The following is a 20,257-nucleotide window of genomic DNA, read 5'->3' on the forward strand; positions in this document are numbered from 1 at the left end:
AAATCACTTGTATAAGTTGAAGGTACACTGTTATGCTAGATGATGATGATGATGATGATGAATGCTGACTGATCTGTGCATGCCTCTGATGGTGTGTGGAAGTTGTTGTGGTTGTTTAGCTGTATAGAGAGGAAGGAGGGCAGAGGAAGTGAAACAGTTTGTGTTCGCTCTGCATTCACTATATAATTCAGAGACACTCAACAGTGATACCTGGTAACATTTATTTATTATGGTGGAAAGTATTTTGTTACTGTGCTTACATAGTTTTATTTCTAGATTTGTATTTTACTTTTAACTTTTACCTTTTACTTTAGCACATTTCTAGTCCAAATACAAACCTTTTAGTCTGTTACATTCTGCGGGAGACCTCGTTACATTGTTATTAGCACGCAGCGCCTCAGTGGAGCAGCACTGAAAAACAAATGTAAAACTGATAAAGTCCACTCAACCACTGCAATGCAGTGGTTAGCACTGTCGCCTCACAGCAAGTAGGTTGTGGGTTCAAACCTCGGTTTCCCCGGCCTTTGCATGTTCTCCCCGTGTCTGTGTGGGTTCTCTCCGGGTGCTCCGGCTTCCTACCACCATCCGAAGACACATGGGCTACGTTGATTGGTGAGCGTGAGTGGTTGTTTGTGTATGTGTAGCCCTGCGATGGACTGGCGACCTGTCCAGGTCGATGTCAGCTGGGATTGGCTCCAGCGACCCTGTACGCAGGATATAGGGGGTGGACGATGGATGGATGGATGGATATAGTGCTGTACCTGTAACGTCCCTCAGTTGTTTCAACTGGTCATTGTTTCTCTCAAAAGGCACTAAGTATTTGTTTCACTGATACCTGGAGCCTCTTCAAAAGGCGGGCTACTGTTGGTAGACTGATGGACGTCACATTGGCAAAGGTGCCTCAATTACAATAGTCTTTATTTCATGTAACTTATCAGACATACACAGATCATTAGTGATCAGTTCACCTTCACCAAAACTGCAGCCAGGACAGCTTTCAATACACAATAAACACAGCAGATGGCAGATACAAAAGGTCAGTTGCAGTTATTTGATCATTTCAGCATGAAGCCCGGCGTTTTTTCCTCTGGGCAAACTTCTGGGTGACTGAAGTTTTTCAGACAGTCCGCCAACTCGCTGTGGCCCCACAGTGTTTGTTGTGCTACTCACTGGAGCGCCTGTTGGGCGTAAGTAACATTGAGCACAGTTTCACAGCATCGTCCAGATGACTCCCGCTGTTCTCATGTTTTGGAATCCTCTCAGAAAGATGAAGATGAAAACAGGCACAGGACGGTCTCCCTCGAAGCATAATGTTAACAGCCGGTCACACACCACGCTGTCAGGAGCTCCAGTGTTCGTATGACGTTAGCTTGCTGTTACCGATGGTGCTAACCTGTTGCTATCTGCAGACTATTAGCTCTCACACACAGTACAATACACAAAACTGTGTAGCAGTGTGACAAACTTATTATAAACTAGCCAGGCTACTAACTGTCTCTCTACATAAATTAAATTAGACTTTTCTTTCTTCTGCAGCTTGTTGCTGCCTCCGCAGAAAACACATACATTGGCACAACACCAGTGTACTCTGCTCTGCAATGCGTGTTAGTCCCGCCCCTTAACCAGTCACAATTTTAGAAACGTGATTGCCATCTACATGGATGAATCGGAGGCCTCTCCTAAAATAAACATCACACCTCAGGGTCAGAGGTGTAAAGTGACAGAGCCTAATATGAGAACACTTTCATGCTGCTATTCACCTGTTAACTCAAACCAAGGGGTTACATAATATAAACAGTATATAGCATTTTATGCATATGCTCCTTGCGAGGGGGGGGGCAACTGGGGTGGTCACTCCCTGGCGGCACCATTGCCTACTTGGTGTTAGAGGACACCTATTTAAAATTTAGGTTCCAGTACATCAAGTGTGGACCACACTGTAAAAATCTAAATCAAATGGTTATTGTCACGTGACGCTTACTTCCTGGTGGCACAATGACAATGACTTCTACTTTTCATGTAGGCCTATTTGTCTGCAGGCCGGGAATCTAATCAAGTAAAGTTTGGTGCAGATCTGACCATGGAAAGTCAAATTACAACAACTTCCTTTCATGGCAAAAAATTATATTCAACACGATGCCGTGCACACACCTTTCAAACAAAAACTTATGTCACATCACTTTGTCAGCACGTAAAAAACAAAATAACAATCAACGAGGACCAAATTGAAATAAAAGGTCATGAGACCAAACATAAATTTGCAGCATGCATTGTGTTATAAACTGTCAGCTGTCTCTGTGTTGCTCTTCCTGAAGTTCAGGTTCATCTCCACAGTTCTTCCTGCTGTATCATGAGGGCATCTTATTTCTGTCCATCGTCTTCACTGACTGAAGTGTCCTCCCCAGTTCCTCGATCTTCTACATTTTCCCTCACTGTTCTTTGTTTGTCTTTTTTTCTGTAATGCTAATAACATGTTTGTTTTTTAGTGGTTTCTCTGTCTTTCATAGTTGATTTGCTTGTTCTTTCTCTCTTCTTTCCTCTCTGTTGATCTGCACCCTCTCTTCGTTCCCCAGCTGCTCTCTGTTCCTTTTCTCAATTTGGACAACTTGAGACCGTCAGCCTTAATCTTGTTTATTTCCTTTTTCACTATAGACTTTTGAAGTCTGCATTACCCATTCAGAATCTTTTTGATCCCTGTGTGCAAAAAGAAGAAGAAATCGGTTGGTTAAAACATTCTGTGTTCAAATAGTGAAAATGAGAAACTAATGTAGCAGAACAGAAATATGATGGTTGAGCTGAAAATATTTTACATCAAAATGACAGGAGAAAAGACATTTTGCATTACAGGTACAACATTAAAGTTTTCATTCTAATATGAGGAACAAAACATCTGAGACGAGTGCCACTTCTTTATTTTCTTCTTCATATTATGGTGGATGTTCTTGTTCCAATGATCGGCCCCTCCTCTGTAACAGGCTCCCAGACCAACCAGTAAGAGTCACTGGTGCACTGACAAAGACATGCAGGTGGGAACACTGACAATTTTACTGAACAAACCTAAAGCAGGATACAAGGTATCCAGCACTCTGTGGTGTTGGACGAGTGCTACCTCTGCATCACATTTTATATTTACTATTCCGTTTTTATTATTTTGCCTACATCATATCGAAAGTATATACTGTATATCATGAACATTGCGCTATATACTGTAATCCACTGATGCTTTGGTATCAACCCCTAAGTATCGCTACAGCCAAAAAAGGCCCTGACAGTAACACAGAAAAGGAGAATGCAAGTGGCTTACTGCTTATAATCCCAAATCAGAAGAGGACGGAACTATTTAAAAAAAAATCTAACTAGACTAGAAAAAAAATGCTTTGGTGGACACGGGCCCTTAGAGATGTTCCTGAGATGGTAAAACACATTTTTAATGATGTTAAATTTAAGTGTCTAAGACCACGGCAAAACTTTATTTTAGGAGATTTCAAGGTGGTGCAAAATAAATCTCTCTGGGCCTTTTCACCAATGATTAAAACCTCTGTCTTTTGTTTGTTCAGTTGCAGGAAGTTATGCGACACACATAAATTGATATGATCAATGCACTGAGAGACAGGTGTAATTGTGTGTATCATCAGCATAGCTGTGAAAGTTCATCCCATGTTCTCTAATGATGTTTCCCAGTAGCAGCATATAGAGACTGAACAACACAGGCCCCCCAAAGCCTTGAGGAACGCCAAATGTTACCTTAGTGTTGGCTGAGGAATAGTCACCAAGGGATACCAGAAATTCTCTCTCAGACATTTAAGCCTAAACAAGACTGAGCCAGTGAGTCCAATACAGTTCTGCAATCTGAGTATGCCATCTGCTTTGTCAAATGTGGTGCTTAAACCTAATAAAACTAATATAGAGTTTATTATTGTCTATGTTCCCTCTCAGGTAATTTACTACATTAACTAGTGCTGTCTCAGAACTATGGAGAGAACAAAAGCCATGCTGAAACCTCTCAAATATACAGTTGAAATTTAGCAATCAGTTAGCTGTCTGTATACAGTAGTGGCTCCTCCAGGATTTTACTCAAAAAATAAAGTACTAAGTGATCCAAGTTATCTTTCTTTATGAGAGGTTTCTGAAGTGCAGGTTTCAGTGGCTCTGGGAAATCAGGGAGTGATTTATGATTGTTAGAACTTCAACCTTTATAGTCCTAACCACTAGGGAACAACATTTCCTCTCTGCCTGTTCTGTGACTTTGCTTTTGGTAACTTCCCTTAGTTTTCGTCTCCTTTGTACATGTTTCCAGCACCTGCTCACCAGTTCTCACCTTCTTCATCAGCCGCTCACCACATATACCAGTCCTGGGGTTTCATTTATAAAACTGTGCGTAGGAAAGTTGCGTACGTACAAAACACAGGAAGTCCTACGCTGATTTCGCTTTATAAATCACAATTACCTTGAATGTGGCGCTTGTGACCCTTGTCCTCCTTGTCTGACCCTTTAAACACCCGCACTTGAAGACTTGAGTTTAGCTGCCATCACTTTGATATTAAAACATTACGATCTTTACAGTGGAAAACCTGTGACATAAATTTTTATGATTTTTCATTTGAACTTAACACTTTTTTGGTACTGACTAAAATGTGTCTGTGGTATCAAGCAAGTACAGTCAGTTTAAATGTTTGTGTATTCCTTGATCTGAGCGTTCCTGATTACAATCAAAACTTTGCCACTTTTATAGTTCTTCTAGGGCTTTTTGTGTTCAAACAGCATTTAACATTTTAGAACATTTCTTAAATTAAAAACACTTTTATATTTCTTAAAGTAAGTTACTGAAAAAAAGTTTTCTTATCAGTACTGAATCTGAATCCTATCAGTATCTACTAGAAGAAAACTAATTAAAATCATGCCCTTCCTTGTTTTACATGGGACATTGTGTGAAGTGTTTGTGTTTTATGGCAGGAAGTTGCAGATTCGATTAGCACCAATGTGTGTGTATGTTTGTGTTTGTGTGTGTTTTAGCGAACAAAGGAACCGATCAGCACCTTCATGATCCTGGCCAACCACCAGAATGGCAGAAACATGCACATGCGGCAGATCAAAGTCGACACGCCTGTGGAAGAGAGATCCGTCGGAAAGTTCACACGATGCACCACGGTGGATTTCATGACTTACCGCACAATCAGGTGACCGCTTGACCTTCAGTGTACCCCTGGACATTTTATGAATCACGTAAGATGTCCAGAAAAGAGGGAAAATGGCACAGACTGAAATCTGGAGCTGCTGCTCATATAAACATCAGATTTGGCCGATTCTGACAGGATGGGGATTGATTGATTACAGTTTTGATCTCGAACCTCATGTTATTGTGGTTTTGTTAAATGTGACTTTAAAAGAAAAGTACTAATATTTAAAGGGAAGCTGCCAATATTAAATATAAACACATTTAAAGATACAGACAATGGGACATCAACACTCCAAACAGTATACATTTACATGTTGTGATGTGAATGAAAATCTGTGTCACATTATTACAGTGAGTATGCTAGTTTGAAAAGATGAGTTTTGAGAGCAGTTTTGAATTGTGTAATAGACTCCACTATACAGATGTGGGTGGGAAGAGAGCTCCAGAGTTTGGGTACAGTGCAGGAGAAGACCCTAGCACCCACTGTACTGAGGTTGATGTGCGGTAGAGCCAAGAGATCTATCGTGGAAGACCGCAGGGAACGAGATGGAGTGCAGGTCTGAATGAGGTCAATGACATATAGGAGACATATTGTGGAGAGCTTTGAATGTTAATTGTAATAGTATTATTATTTTAAATTATTAGGATTTAGGATTATTCAGAGACACTAAATAATGACATTATCATTCAATATGAGACGTTAAACTGTGTTAAAGCGCAGGAGAGAATAAAGCCTAAGATCAGTTTGACCACCAGAGGAAGGCATAGATTGAGAAATAGATCTCTTTGTTGATGCCACTTTAGTCTTTAAAACTTACTAGTAGCTATTTAAAAGCTACCCATACTTATTTAGTAGTTACAAGTAACAATTCCTGTTTTACTAGTAATCATTTTTTTGTTACTAGCCACTAATTGCATATTTTTGCCAGTGAAATCAGTAGGGTTCTGCAGTTCAGATTTCACCAACTTCTTCTTTGCTCAGGGCCTCCAAATCACTTAAACCACCCCTGGTTCTCTATTTTCCAATTCTCTAGGTTTGTGCACTGACAAAGACATACAGGTGGGAACACTGACAATTGTACTGAACAAACCTAAAGCAGGATATAAGGTATCCAGTACTCTGTGGTGTTGGACGAGTGCTACCTCTGCACCACATTTTATATTTACTATTCTGTTTTTCATTTTGCCTACATTATATCAAAGTATATTTTAATGTTAAATCATGGATATGTTATATAATCTATTCAAATTCACCTCTACATTTCATTATATAGACAACCATGAGCTCTGACAGTAACAGAAAAATGAAAATTAACATGTGACTTACGTTACGGTCTATTTATCCATGCGATAATAAACACTAAGACGGCAATTCCAAGACTTATGATGATGCTCCAAATGCAATACCAACAATTCTGATCATTGAAGAAACCAGCTGAAATGACACAAACCAGAACAGCATGACGCTTTTTAATCAAGCTACAGTTTACACTAACAGTTTAAACAAAACAGTGGTATTTTGTATAATTTATACAAAACTCTTTCTAACCTGTAACATGGATGTGAGTGTCTCTGGTCTGGTTGATGTCCTTCTGTTGGACTCTACAGGTGAAGCTGTTGCTGTGTCTCTTCTCCACAGTCACTCTGCTGCTGACAGTATAGAGGTCATCAGGACCTCTGACTGTCTCTGTAGGTCCAGCAGAGAGGAGGTTTCCCTCACCGTCCAGCCAAAACACCTCAGGCTCTGGATACCAGCCTTCAGACTCACACTGAAACACCACACTGTCACTGTTATCTGAGACAACCTGTATGATGGGCGAGGAGACAGCACCTGAGGAGGAATTTAGAACATTGGCTTTAGATAAAACATGTATAAATTAATGCTAAGTTAACGCTACCATGCCATATTGAAAATTATTAAAAGCGACTTCATTCATCCACTTACTTTTTATTGAGAATGGACTCAATCTTGCTATCCCCAATCGGACACCATATATATCCTCAATCATTTGGACGGACTCACAACAATCATTTTCAACTTTTCCATTAACGCAGCAGACCCAGCATTAGAAGCTGGACTGTTCGCCTCCATGACTCCACAGTCTTAATACCAGCCAGGAAGGTGGTGAGTCCAGCTTTAACTTAATATCTTACATGGTTCATCTCTCCTCAACATTGAAGAACATTTCACATGATGAATCCTCCGCCTCAAAACAAGCAGCAGAGCGCAGCATTACCACACTCCAGCGAGGTCCCGTGTCAACCAGTCTTCATATACAATTTAAAAACGGACTATATGCCACTCTTCACAAAATGCTTAAAGATAAAATAATTCTGTCTCACAGAAAAAAACAATCCAGCAAACTTTTCAACGCATGTCATACCCACGGCTCTGTCAACCCCATGGGGACGCAATCACACACACCACGACTGCAGCACCACTGTTAAAGGAACAGTTCACATATAAACTCCAGCTCAAGACAGCAGAAAGGTCAGCACCAAAAGCAAAACGGGAGTCAGCCAGCACCAGAATTTTGAGCCTCAGGGTTTACAGCAACAGCACCAGCATTATCATACAGGACAAACTACATAGTCATCAGCACCCTGCGCCCCCAGCTGTACACTACAACCACAGCAACTGGGTTCAGTAGGGGCTTTGGCACCAAGATGCCAGCGCCACCTTTTGCACACTTTCAAAAACTATGGCAGCCGGTTCCAATAGGGGCTCCCGACACAGAGATGCCAGTTACGCAGAACCATCAGTTACACACAACCATCAATGGTTCCATCATTGGAACAATTTCGAAAGGGCAGGCTCCTTGTGCTGTTCTTTGTTTTTCTTTTAATGAAGAAAACTAGCAGTATATATGCTAACCTTTTCAGCATCATTGTTTGTAGCAATTGTTACGAACGAAAAGTAATTTCAAGTGAACAGTCTCTTCTCACTGCACGCCTAGCGTTCGGGCATGCCTGGAGCTTCTGTTGTAACTGCCAGTGCTTCTTTGTAGGTCAATGATTGGTGCAAACGTACCTGGGAACATACAACATGCCTTCAGGCTCCATTCCCGCCCATGCCAAACCACATCAAACCCTCTGGTTTTCTCAATGAACCATCCAAAAAGTCGAAGTTGGAAACTGTTCTTAGCTCATCTTTTAGTGAAGAATATTTATTTTTAATTCAATGGTTCTTACAGGGCTCTGTACATTTGTGCCTTTCATTCACTACACTGCTAATAGAACATGTGATATGGAAGAGAGTTAGGGCTACATGCTTTTCGATTTCTGACTTTAAAGATATGATAAAAACAAAAGGACTATTATTAATATTTATATTAAGCTTAAGTCTCACTCACCAACAATGAGTTGGATGGAAGCTTCTTTCTGCAGTGATCGAAGGAAACAGGAGTATTTTCCTGCATCAGAGATTTCCACATTGAAGATTTGCAGAGAGACGTTTCCTTTACTCAGTTCATCCTCAAACATAGCTGTTCGGGAATGATAAGATGGATTTTTACTCTGGTACATCAGTCGTCCATCTTGGTGAACATAGATGTACTTTCGGTCCAAACCAGGTTTGGTCCACACCACGATCTCAGAACTTGCACTAAGTGCAGGTTCAAGGTGACATGGCAAAATTACATCACCACCAACCCAGGCTACGATTGGCTGATGTGAACAAACCAACTTTGACTGAGCTGCAAAGAAAACATAGGAATAAATAGAAACAGGAGTGAAATGTTAAATACTAAAAATAAGAAATTAAGTCTGTCAGAGCTGCACCAAAAACAGAAACAGTTCATCAAAATCCCAAAAGTTGTATATAGATTATGTAACGACTCTGGAGCCTCAGAGGCTGCCTCCTTCACTGCCTCTAGCCTCCACTACCATCTGAGCCTACACGGCACCATGGCTGACATTTCCATACAATTCGCAGACACACTCACTTATCACCTCAAACGCAGCAAAACCAACCAGTCCGGCCTACCGCAACCCATGTACAGTCCCCTCCAAAAGTATTGGAACGGTAAGAGAAATTCCTTTGTTTTTGTTGTTCACTGAAGACATTTGGGTTTAAGATAAAAAGATGAGTATGAGACAAGAGTTCAGAATTTCAGCTCTCATTTCCTGGTTTTCACATCTAGATGTGTTAAACAACTTAGGACATATCAGCGTTTGTATTAGACCACAGCATTCTTAGGTGAGCAAAAGTAATGGAACAACTGATCTTAAAGTAAATAACATGTAATATTTGGTGGCATAACCCTTGCTTGCAATAACTGCCTCAAGCCTGCGTCCCATCGACATCACCAAACTATTGCATTCTTCATTTGTGATGCTATTCCAGGGTTTTTCTGCAGTTTCTTTCAGTTCTTGTTTGTTTCGGGGTGTTTCTCCCTTCAGTCTCCTCTCAGGAGGTGAAATGCATGCTCTATTGGGTTAAGGTCAGGTGATTGACTTGGCCAGTCTAAGACCTTCCACTTTTTTCCCCTGATGAAGTCCTTTGTTTAGTTGGCAGCTTGCTTTGGGTCATTGTCCTGCTGCATGATAAACTTTCTCCCGATTAGTTTCAATGCATTTCTCCGTAAATTGGCAGACAAAATGTTTCTGTCCACTTCTGAATTCATTCTGCTGCTCCCATCATCAGTTACATCATCAATAAATATTAATGAGCCTGTTCCAGAAGCAGCCATGCACGCCCAAGCCATGGTATTCCACATTGTTGTGCTTGCTATGCCCAATGTTTGTCCAATGGCTCTGGTTAATTTTCCTTCTTTTCTCAGCTTGACAATGGCTTGCTTTTCTCCCAGAGACTCTCTGGTATTCATGTTGGTTTATCCTCTTTAACAGGAAATGCTGTCTTTATAAGTTTTAACAAAAAAAACGAGTGGGTTCAAACAAAGGGTGGTATGTCCTGAGCTGCGGATTCTGAAATTCTGAACTCTTGTCTCATACTCATCTTTTGATCTTAACCCAAATGTCTACATTGAACAACAAAAACAAAGGAATTTCCCATACCGTTCCTATACTTTTGGAGGGGACTGTACGTCTTCCAACTCAATTCTTACCTCAGTCCGTACTAACCAAAACGTCTCTACGTGGACTCAAGACTAGCCAGCCATGCTTTCCCCCAAGATCTTCTGTTCGTCAAAGAGACAGGGAAAGTAACCACACGCTTCTGGTTTCACCAACACCACCGCCAAATTCTATCCAAATCCGGCATATCCCACAAACTGTACTCTGGGCATTTGTTCCGCATCGGAGCCGCCTCCACCACGTCCAGGCAGGGAATCCCAGACAACATAATCAAAATCCTTGGCCACATACCTCACTTACATTCACAACGATCAAAATGATATCAGAAACGCCCACGCACACCTTTCCATCTGAAGGTCTATGGGGGTTTCCACATGTCCGCCGACTAAGGGAACGCTCCCCTACCCAGAGTCTTGACTCCACTGGCTCCCGCGCACTTTCTTGCCAACAGACACCGGTCTGCTCTTCACTCCCGCTTGCATCGTTAGCATATTGGCATTGGCATTAAGCTCAACCTTCAGGATTTGTAGCCTCACAGAGCTAACAGTGTGGCTGCAGACTGATGTAATGATCGTTGAATTTCACAATACAGTACATTTGTTTTATTGCTAATAATTAATGCATTAGTTTTGATGTGACTAGTTACAGTGTCATTGATATTTATCGCCTCCTCTGACCAAGTCATTGTTACAGACATGGATTCCTTTTTTTTGTCAGAAGTTGAGTCTTCTGGTTTCCAACACATCAGTGTGTTACTGCAGTGTTTTGCATTGAAGTTACCTCCAACAGAAGGAAGAATGATGAAAAGAAAAACACTGCAGGTCCTGAAAGACACTCCATCATTGGACTTCTTTGGATGCAGCATCCTGAACTCCTAAAAATTAAAAGTAAAGTAAAACAAAACTTTAAAAATAAACAAAGTATCTGGTTGTTTTCATGAAAATTAAAAACATGTCTTTACTTAGTGAAAAACTCTCAATTAAAATTTAAGATAAAAATTCTCTACAGTATAAAATTCTGAATTCCAGTTCACTCTCTCTTCTTTCTGTCTCAGTGCTCCGACGCTGTTGTCTGATTTTTGCTGCTCCAGATCTGACGTGACTCCTTGTTTTGACTAAGTTGCAAAACAATACAACTTTGTTGAAACTGTAGAAACATGAAAGGAATCTTATGTGTTCTATGCTTTTTCTTGGCTCTCAATGTTAATGAATTACAGGATTCACAAATGTATTTTGTGATTTATATAACACTGCCTCTATCCACAAAAATAAGCGCCAGTGTACAAAAACATTTATCATTGTCGACCTATATAAATATATACTATACAGTGGGTACGGAAAGTATTCAGACCCCTTTAAATTTTTCACTCTTTGTTTCATTGCAGCCATTTTCCAAAAATCCAAAAAGTTCATTTTATTTCTCAGTAATGTACACTCAGCACCCCATCTTGACAGAAAAAAAAACAGAAATGTAGAAATTTTTGCAAATTTATTAAAAAAGAAAAACTGAAATATCACATGGTCATAAGTATTCAGACCCTTTGCTCAGTATTTAGTAGAAGCACCCTTTTGAGCTAGTACAGGCATGAGTCTTCTTGGGAATGATGCAACAAGTTTTTCACACCTGGATTTGGGGATCCTCTGCCATTCTTCTTTGCAGATCCTCTCCAGTTCTGTCAGGTTGGATGGTAAACGTTGGTGAACAGCCATTTTCAGGTCTCTCCAGAGATGCTCAATTGGGTTTAAGTCAGGGCTCTGGCTGGGCCAGTCAAAAATGGTCACAGAGTTGTTCCGAAGCCACTCCTTTGTTATTTTAGCTGTGTGCTTAGGGTCATTGTCTTGTTGGAAGGTGAACCTTCGGCTCTGGATGAGGTTTTCTTCAATTGCAACCAGTCGTCCTGTCCCTGCAGCTGAAAATCACCCCCATAGCATGATGCTGCCACCACCATGTTTCACTGTTGGGATTGTATTGGACAGGTGATGAGCAGTGCCCGGTTTTCTCCACACATAACGCTTAGAATTAACACCAAAAAGTTCAATCTTGGTCTCATCAGACCAGAGAATCTTAATTCTCATAGTCTGGGAGTCCTTCAGGTGTTTTTTGGCAAACTCTATGCAGGCTTTCATGTGTCTTGCACTGAGAGAGGCTTCCGTCAGGCCACTCTGCCATAAAGCCCCGACTGGTGGATTGCTGCAGTGATGGTTGACTTTGTGGAACTTTCTTCCATCTCCCGACTGCATCTCTGGAGCTCAGCCACAGTGATCTTTGGGTTCTTCTTTACCTCTCTCACCAAGGCTCTTCTCCCACGATTGCTCAGTTTGGCTGGACGGCCAGGTCTAGAAAGAGTTGTGGTCGTCCCAAACTTCTTCCATTTAAGGATTATGGAGGCCACTGTGCTCTTAGGAACCTTGAGTGCTGCAGAAATTGTTTTGTAACCTTGGCCAGATCTGTGCCTTGCCACAATTCTGTCTCTGAGCTCTTCAGGCAGTTCCTTCAACCTCATGATTCTCATTTGCTCTGACATGCACTGTGAGCTGTAAGGTCTTATATAGACAGTCAGTTTAATTACACACAGCAGGACTCCAATGAAGGAGTAGAACCATCTCAAGGAGGATCAGAAGAAATGTACAGCATGTGAGTTAAATATGAGTGTCAGAGCAAAGGGTCTGAATACTTATGACCATGTGATATTTCAGTTTTTCTTTTTTAATAAATTTGCAAAAATTTCTAAATTTCTGTTTTTTTCTGTCAAGATGGGGTGCTGAGTGTACATTACTGAGAAATAAAATGAACTTTTTTGATTTTTGGAAAATGGCTGCAATGAAACCAAGAGTGAAAATTTTAAAGGGGTCTGAATACTTTCCGTACCCACTGTATATATAAATGTAGACATTGATACATTTAGATACAAACTGTTGAACCCAAGTGTCATGGTTTGCAGTTTTATGTGGGGGTTTTTTGGTCCATGTTTTGTGATTCCACTGTTTAGGCTTGTTTTTTGTTTTCATGGCATGTTCAGCTTAATTTGCTTTTACCAGTACTGTCTCATTCCCTGTCTCGGTGTCTTAGTTCAGTGTCTTGGTGGGTAGTCCTACTTCTACGTTTTAGTTCTGTGCTTTAGTTCTTAGACCTCTTTACTAGTCACTTTCCAATATAGATTTTACATGTATTCTGTGTTCTGTTTTATTCTGTGCTACTTAGCAGTTCTGCGCATGCATATGACCCACAAGCGTGGTCTGTTTCCACGCCCATAATTCTGTGCAACCTTGCTGTTGGGCATGCCGTCGAGAGAGTGGCTGATCGTCAGCAACATGAATAAAAAAATCGTTATTAGTCTATCAGAATCTTAATTAAAGTTGATGTTATAATATAGTATTTCAACATGCTCCTCATCTCCTTACAGTAGGCTACACATGGAGTGAGTATGAAATGATTCTGTAGTGGGAGCATTATTTGATAGGGGATATTAGTCAGAATAAGCTACCCCTGAAATGATGCTACAATGTAATAAAAAAAACAGAAGATGTCATAATACTATGAGAGTTATAACTTTATGGGATTGGAAAAGGGAACACATGAGGTAATATTTTTTGATAGGGCAGAGCGACTCGATAGACTCAATCCATTTGTGCTACGGTAGCATTTTTCGACACTGGTCCATTGTAGTTTGTTCTTGTTTTTGTCTGCTTGTCAGTCTGTCTTGTCTTGTCATTTGCTTCTGTATTTTGTGTGGTCGGTTCAGTATTTGTGTCAAATTACATTTTTGTCTGATTGCTATGTCTATTCAGCCAGTGTTTCCTGTTTTAGTCTGAAGTTGTCTGCCTTTGCTGTCATCAGTGTTGTGCAGTTACTGTAATATTATTACTTTTTACAGTAACTAGTACTGAAACGGATTACTTTTCTAAAACAGTAATATTATTACAGTTACTAATGTAACATGTCTGTGAACGTCAAAGTCAAGGGATGATTGAAGATAATAGAAGACGTTTCGTGCCTTCATCTACATGGAAGAAGTGGAGAGCAAAGCCCTCAACTCCTTCAGAGGAACAGAACCGAGCCACTGGTACTACTGAACGGACCATCATTGACGTGCGCCACTGTGCAGCAGCTCAGTGGCACCTGTTAGCCAAAAACTAAGGGAAGAATGGAGAACAAGGGAGAGAGGCCTTATTTCCACAGCCATAAATAGCTACTTCCATTATTTTGTCACAATCTAAGATGCAAAGAACATTGTCCTCTATTGTAAACTCTGTGCGACCAGCAACAAGCTTTTAACCGTGAACATTTCTACATCTGATTTAGGCCTGAAGCATCAGCTGAAGCAGCACAGCAATATGAAACTCACAAAAAGCTACTGTCACTGATGCTTGGACTTGTCGGGAGAGTACATTACATGTGCATACAAGTACATTAGTAATTAAATCAGTAAAATACTGAGATAAGGACTAAGTGAGAGTACTTACACCACTAAAGTATAAAAACATGTGCAACCTTTTTCTTCATCTTCTCCAAGCTGTATCTACTTAAAATTAAAAGTTTTGACTTGTGAAAACGTTTCAAAGTGTCTTTTAAAAGGTTTGTATAATAAACAAACAAACAAAAAAACACTTTTCCATGTGAATAAATACAAAATGTAACCCTGGATTAATGACATTGGTGACATAATGAGCCTAATAAACAACATACAGAATTTTAAATCCATAAAATTATCTGAACATTGTTTTAACATCAAAGATTATGAGATAGGCCTATGCTGTCTTAAATTACCACTGCCCCAGCAGAAATAACTGAAATCAAAAAGCAGAAATAACTGAGGTCCAATTTTGTAATATAGTATAATATAGCCTACAGTTTATTAAAAATGATACACAGTGGAGATCTCCTGGGGACTGTACCACGAAGACAGTTCAGCATAGCCTACCCAGGATATGTTTTCCTTATCTGGCTTAAGAATCGCGGTCGGGATAAGTGGTACCACGACGCTGGTTATCAACTCGGTAACTGAACCCAGGGTTTCCCAATTCAGCCGTGAGCGCGTTCACTTAAAAGAGGTGTTAGCGGCAGATGACCAATCGCAGACATGAACAAGTCCACTGGCATCAGAGCGTCATATTTTACAGACAAAGAGCAAACTGTAACACTACAGAAATAGGACATAGGCCTAGTCTGAGTAACACATCTGCAGCTGACACATGCAGGGAGACAGAAATTCGCCGATAGTGTGAAAGTCTATGAACAGGCAAAGTCTATAATAGTGAGTTGATTTTATGTGTTCTTATGAGCTGTGTGAAAATACATCAGCCTTTTTCTTTCAGCTCGGCGTTTCCACATTAAAAGGCTGGACACCGAATAAGTGGTCGTTCCTCCTCACTTTAAAGAACTTCTCCTCACTTCAAAAAATTAGATTAATTTATTTAACACACTCAAAAGTGATCCAAACATTGTTCTAAATTAACTTCACAAAGCAATGAAACGAAAAATCCACTCATGTCATAAAATGTGCTCAAATAGGCTAGTAAGACCGAATCTCAACATTTAGGCTACTGAAAACTCACCTCACCTGTTCCCACATCGCAAAAGGTGGGGCGCTACATACTCAGTCTCTGTGATAGACTTTAAGAAAGCTACTAACCTAAAATAAATCCCCCACGTTGTTATTAAAGTGAATTTTAATATCCCCACCAAACTGCTCATAATATTCAGCCTCACACAAGAAAAACGAAAGTTTAATGGCTGCGACTGTGTGAAACGGACTGGGAGCAAATAAAAAATAGGCCTATTAAAAACATTTCTAAGAAGTTAGTAGGCTTACTGTAAAACCTGTAGGCCTACAATTAGGTTACCTAAGGCTTTTAATCAGAGTCTAGGATTATATCTATGGGCAAGAGTTTCTCCGCATCACCGCAGCAAACATAAAGCAGCCTATCGAAAAAAAAGGTTATTTATTTATAAGAGATCAACATCTCTTATCTGGAGCCGTTTAGCATAAGTTACCATGGAGATCTACCCGGGTAAGAAGTGGACCACCGTCGTGGACCTGAAAACCCAGGGTTAACCCCGAAGTTACCCCGATAAGCTCAAATCCTGCTTCTTACAGGCCCCCTGGTCTGTAGAGCAAAAGAACCATTCAATCTGGATCACATTTTTTATACACAGAAAATATCCTCCCTTATCAACGCCTTACATCAGAAACTCCACAGGCAATCAGTCACAAATACATCTGGCATAACACACATTATACATACTTTAATATTATGATATAACTATCTTGCGTCAAACCTCCCAAATACAATAACAATACCCAACATTATACAAGTTTTACTTTAAAAAGCAACTCTTACCTGCAGAATAACTAATGCTAACTCTCCAATGTGATGTTGTCCTTGACAACATGTAAACCAGTAGCCTACAGTACACTCCTCTATTGAGAAGAAACACAAACGTAAATCCGTTTCCTTCTCTGAGTCTGTGGCTGACTCTGCCCACAGCAGTGCTTTACTTCCACTGTTCACTGGGGGCGAGCTGACAACCATCCACATACCACATACACAACACTAAAAGCCCAGAACTATCACTTCACTTCAAAAGGTAACAGAGTGTGTGCGCGCGTGTGTGTGCGCGTGCGTGTTTGTTGTGGCCGTGGCTTACCTCTCCTGGCACCTGGCTCATCTCCACACCTATCAACTCATCATCTCTCTGCTCAAATATTTTTTGCATATTTTAAGTAATGCATTGCATTATATATTTAAGTCAGCATATTCATATATTCATGTTAGTAGCCTATATTCATTTAAACTTTTTACTATATTAAATAAAAGGTGTGCCAGAGGTGGCTGTAGCCAGGCAGACGCACTAAAGTCGAGTGCAGGTGAACTTCCCCTCCCCCGCTGCCAGGGAGTCTGGGGTAAGAATTTTCTGACATCTGCATAAAATAGGATGTCAGGTGGAGAGGCAATTTAATTACTACTGACAAGAGCAAGGGAGAATGCTCTTATTTTACCAGAGAAAAAAAAAGGTCTGTGATAACATCTAAACGACTTAAGTGGATTTTAGTGTTTTGGAATTTTAGTCCTAATTTTATAATTATGAAGAGCAAATACAAAATAAGATAAAGATGAAGGCCCTTTGCAGTCCTTGATATTAGCGCATGCATCCAAGTTATTTCTGAATAACAGGTAAAACTGTAAATTCTCAAAGTGGCCCTGAATATTTTTGTAATTGTATCACAGAGAAATGTTTAAATATGAATAACAATGATGTTAAAATATTCCATTTTTGAAAGAAACAACGTTTGTAAGAGAAACATACTCATTAGCTGAAAAAGATTCGGGGACACACAGTTCCACCGCATGGAGGTCCTCTCTTTGGTAGGTAGATATCGTTCAAGGATCCTGCCCTCTTGGCAATTTCTTGAAGAAAATGTTCTCTTATTTTCACAGACTCGAATCACTGGCTTATGGTAAATCCCTCCTTGCCCCTTCTCCTTGGCTCACGGCTAACTCTGCCCACATCCTCGATTGTCTGCGTGAGGGAGATCATTGGGGAGGGGTTTCTTACCGGGTTCCAAACTCGTGTCTCCGGTTGATAAAAACAGGTTCCTGTTTCAAAACCCACCTGTGATAAAACCATTGTTTTCCTTTGTTCCTCCTTTACTTATAACTCACTGCTATACTATTTTAGTTTATTGTTTCTTGTGCACGTACTGACTGCGGCTGCCTGTGTTTGGCCTGGGTCTGTGGGACCTGCTAAAGACATCTGGACTGGGTCCTGCCACACAAGATTTTGAGCATTAAACTAGTAATTTTCTGCATTCTGGAGACATTTTCTGGGAATTGTGGAGCTGTGTGCTCTTGTTTACTTCCTCAGAGGAGGGAGGGTGTTAAAAGTGTTTACCTAATTTCAGCATTCAGTCTTGTGTTTTCAGTTAAATCTTTTTACATACTTTCTCTTTTAAGGAAGTAGTTTTTTGTTGCTAATAGAGTTTAATTTGTCACTATTTATTAATAAAAATTTTCATTTTTGTTGAACAGAATCTGAAGTATAAATTAACTTAGTATAATACTCTAACATTAAATTAAAACTAATTTCATAGCTAGGCATACTGTTAGCAGTGTTGGGCAGGGACTGTGCTAATATTACTTTTCTCATTTTACATTTCCTCATTTTCCAGTAACTAGTAGTACAACGGATTACTATTTCCAAAACAGTAATATTTTTACATTTACTAATCCAAGTAACGCTGCGGTACTGAGTTACTGAATGCACCATCCTTGACGTGAATGCATGAGTGGGCGGCAGGTCAACTGCACTGGACCTGATGTTATTCAAGTCAGCTGTTAGCCAACAAGCTAAAGTAAAAGGAAGAATGTGCACATGATGCTCGTTCACCAGTGTACTCTGTAGAGCCCTGCATCATCCATCCTGGTACTGAAAATCAGCCCGGGACTTTGAGATGGAGAGGACCAGGTGCAGGTTGGTGAACCAAAGTTGTTGTCACCTCAAGTGCAGCAAGCCTTTTTTTGGATGCACTTATCATATTTTAATTGTACTATACTAAGTGTATATTAAATGTGTTATTTTGGAAAAACTTAAAGTATGTTAAGTGTCATTTTAGAAATACTTAGTCAACTTTAAGATAATTGCAATATATTTTAATATACTTATTTGTGTTAAAATGGACCCATTCTATGTACCTTTACTGTAATTTAAATATAATAAAATTTAACTTAAAATAACCTTTTGTGCTATACTTGAAGAACAGTTGAAATATATTTTAAATGTGTTCCCTGAACATTTTTATTAGCATTTCAGCATATTAGTAATATATTACTAGTATACTCCAAGAGCCACTATTAATATCTTGGGAAGCTGTTTTATGAAACCATTCAGTATGAGAATAATTCATTATTAATGCATGAAAAATATCTTGCAAAATGCCCTTTTAGCATAATAATAATCAGTAAAAAAAATATTTTACAACACATACAGACAACTAAAAAAAACTTTAATTTTGTGTATATTACAAAAATAAATTCCTGTACATTAAAAGGTGCAGCAGCATGTATCACATCTCGACCAAAATACCTTCAAATAAAAATAAAATCCGTAAAATGACGACATATGATCAGTATTACTGAAAAGTACACTATACACATCCCATCATTAATGTAACCCATGGGGTCCCTCATACGGTTCAGACTCTGGGCTCAGATGACCTCACGGCAAGCCGTCCCACTCCTGACACCATATGCGGCCAAAGGCGAGAGCAGTCAGTCTACCCAGATTCAATCACAGGTCTACAGGGTACCAAACATGCAACTTTGACAGTTAATTGCATTTCGGTTCTCTGAGGGGTTCTCTAACTCAACTGTAGTGAAGGTACTCCGTCACAAGCATGCAGTACAAATGGTGGAACCAAACTGAAAAATGTCACAATCCGTATCCTTGGATTGGAGGGTCGGTATCTTTGAGTAGGACTTGTTGCAGTGACACTATGGGATTTGGAAACTGCTTTATCACATAGCATCTGTGGAAGGGAAAAGGAAATATTTTGTCTATATCAAAGCAATATTACCTCTAATTAATTAACAACCGTTGTCAGATTTGTTATTTTGTTTAAAGTTGCTGAAACACAATATGACATCATGTCTGTTCTGATGATGCTCACCGTTTAGGTTCAGGTGAAATGGTTTTACACAAGGTACCCCTCCCAGTTAATGCTCAGTTCTTCCATTACAACATAATCAAAAACATTACATAAACACTACTGTACATTCAGCCAAGGAGCTGTATATGATAAAATGTTGTTAAACAGGTACAACAAATAACACAAACATTCAGACCTGCTTAACAACTGTGCTGTCTACATGTCATTTCACATTAACACAGTACAAAAGTAGCCAATTACTGAATGTATAACAATATTTTAAATAAAATTATTTTTTCACAAGAATATTTGTTTATTTAGTCTGACCCCATTGACATGTACCGAAAACAAGAACAGTGATGGTGTGCAGGAGCCAGACACACCTATGAGCACCAGCTGGT

The 20,257-nt window shown here is 39.8% G+C and overlaps 1 protein-coding gene across 4 annotated transcripts in view; it reads right to left on the reverse strand.

Annotated features, from left to right (window-relative positions):
• Window positions 1–900: 900 nt before the first annotated feature.
• The window catches only part of LOC119913240 (butyrophilin subfamily 3 member A3-like), a 30,454-nt gene continuing 11,097 nt past the window's right edge, over window positions 901–20,257 (reverse strand). For all 4 annotated transcript variants that reach the window (XM_038732637.1, XM_038732636.1, XM_038732634.1 and 1 more), the window contains exons 5-9: window positions 10,991–11,084; window positions 8,530–8,871; window positions 6,726–7,007; window positions 6,504–6,611; window positions 901–2,694 (exon numbers count right to left, since the gene is read on the reverse strand). In XM_038732637.1, coding sequence (XP_038588565.1) covers window positions 6,505–6,611; window positions 6,726–7,007; window positions 8,530–8,871; window positions 10,991–11,075 — 816 coding nt within the window. In that variant the 5' untranslated portion in view covers window positions 11,076–11,084 and the 3' untranslated portion in view covers window positions 901–2,694; window position 6,504. The remainder of the gene's footprint in view (window positions 2,695–6,503; window positions 6,612–6,725; window positions 7,008–8,529; window positions 8,872–10,990; window positions 11,085–20,257) is intronic.

This window comes from Micropterus salmoides, unplaced genomic scaffold (assembly GCF_014851395.1).
Source record: "Micropterus salmoides isolate LMB-PRFRI ecotype aquatic unplaced genomic scaffold, ASM1485139v1 Ms_hic_scaffold_2, whole genome shotgun sequence".
In the NCBI taxonomy this organism is placed as follows: domain Eukaryota; kingdom Metazoa; phylum Chordata; class Actinopteri; order Centrarchiformes; family Centrarchidae; genus Micropterus; species Micropterus salmoides.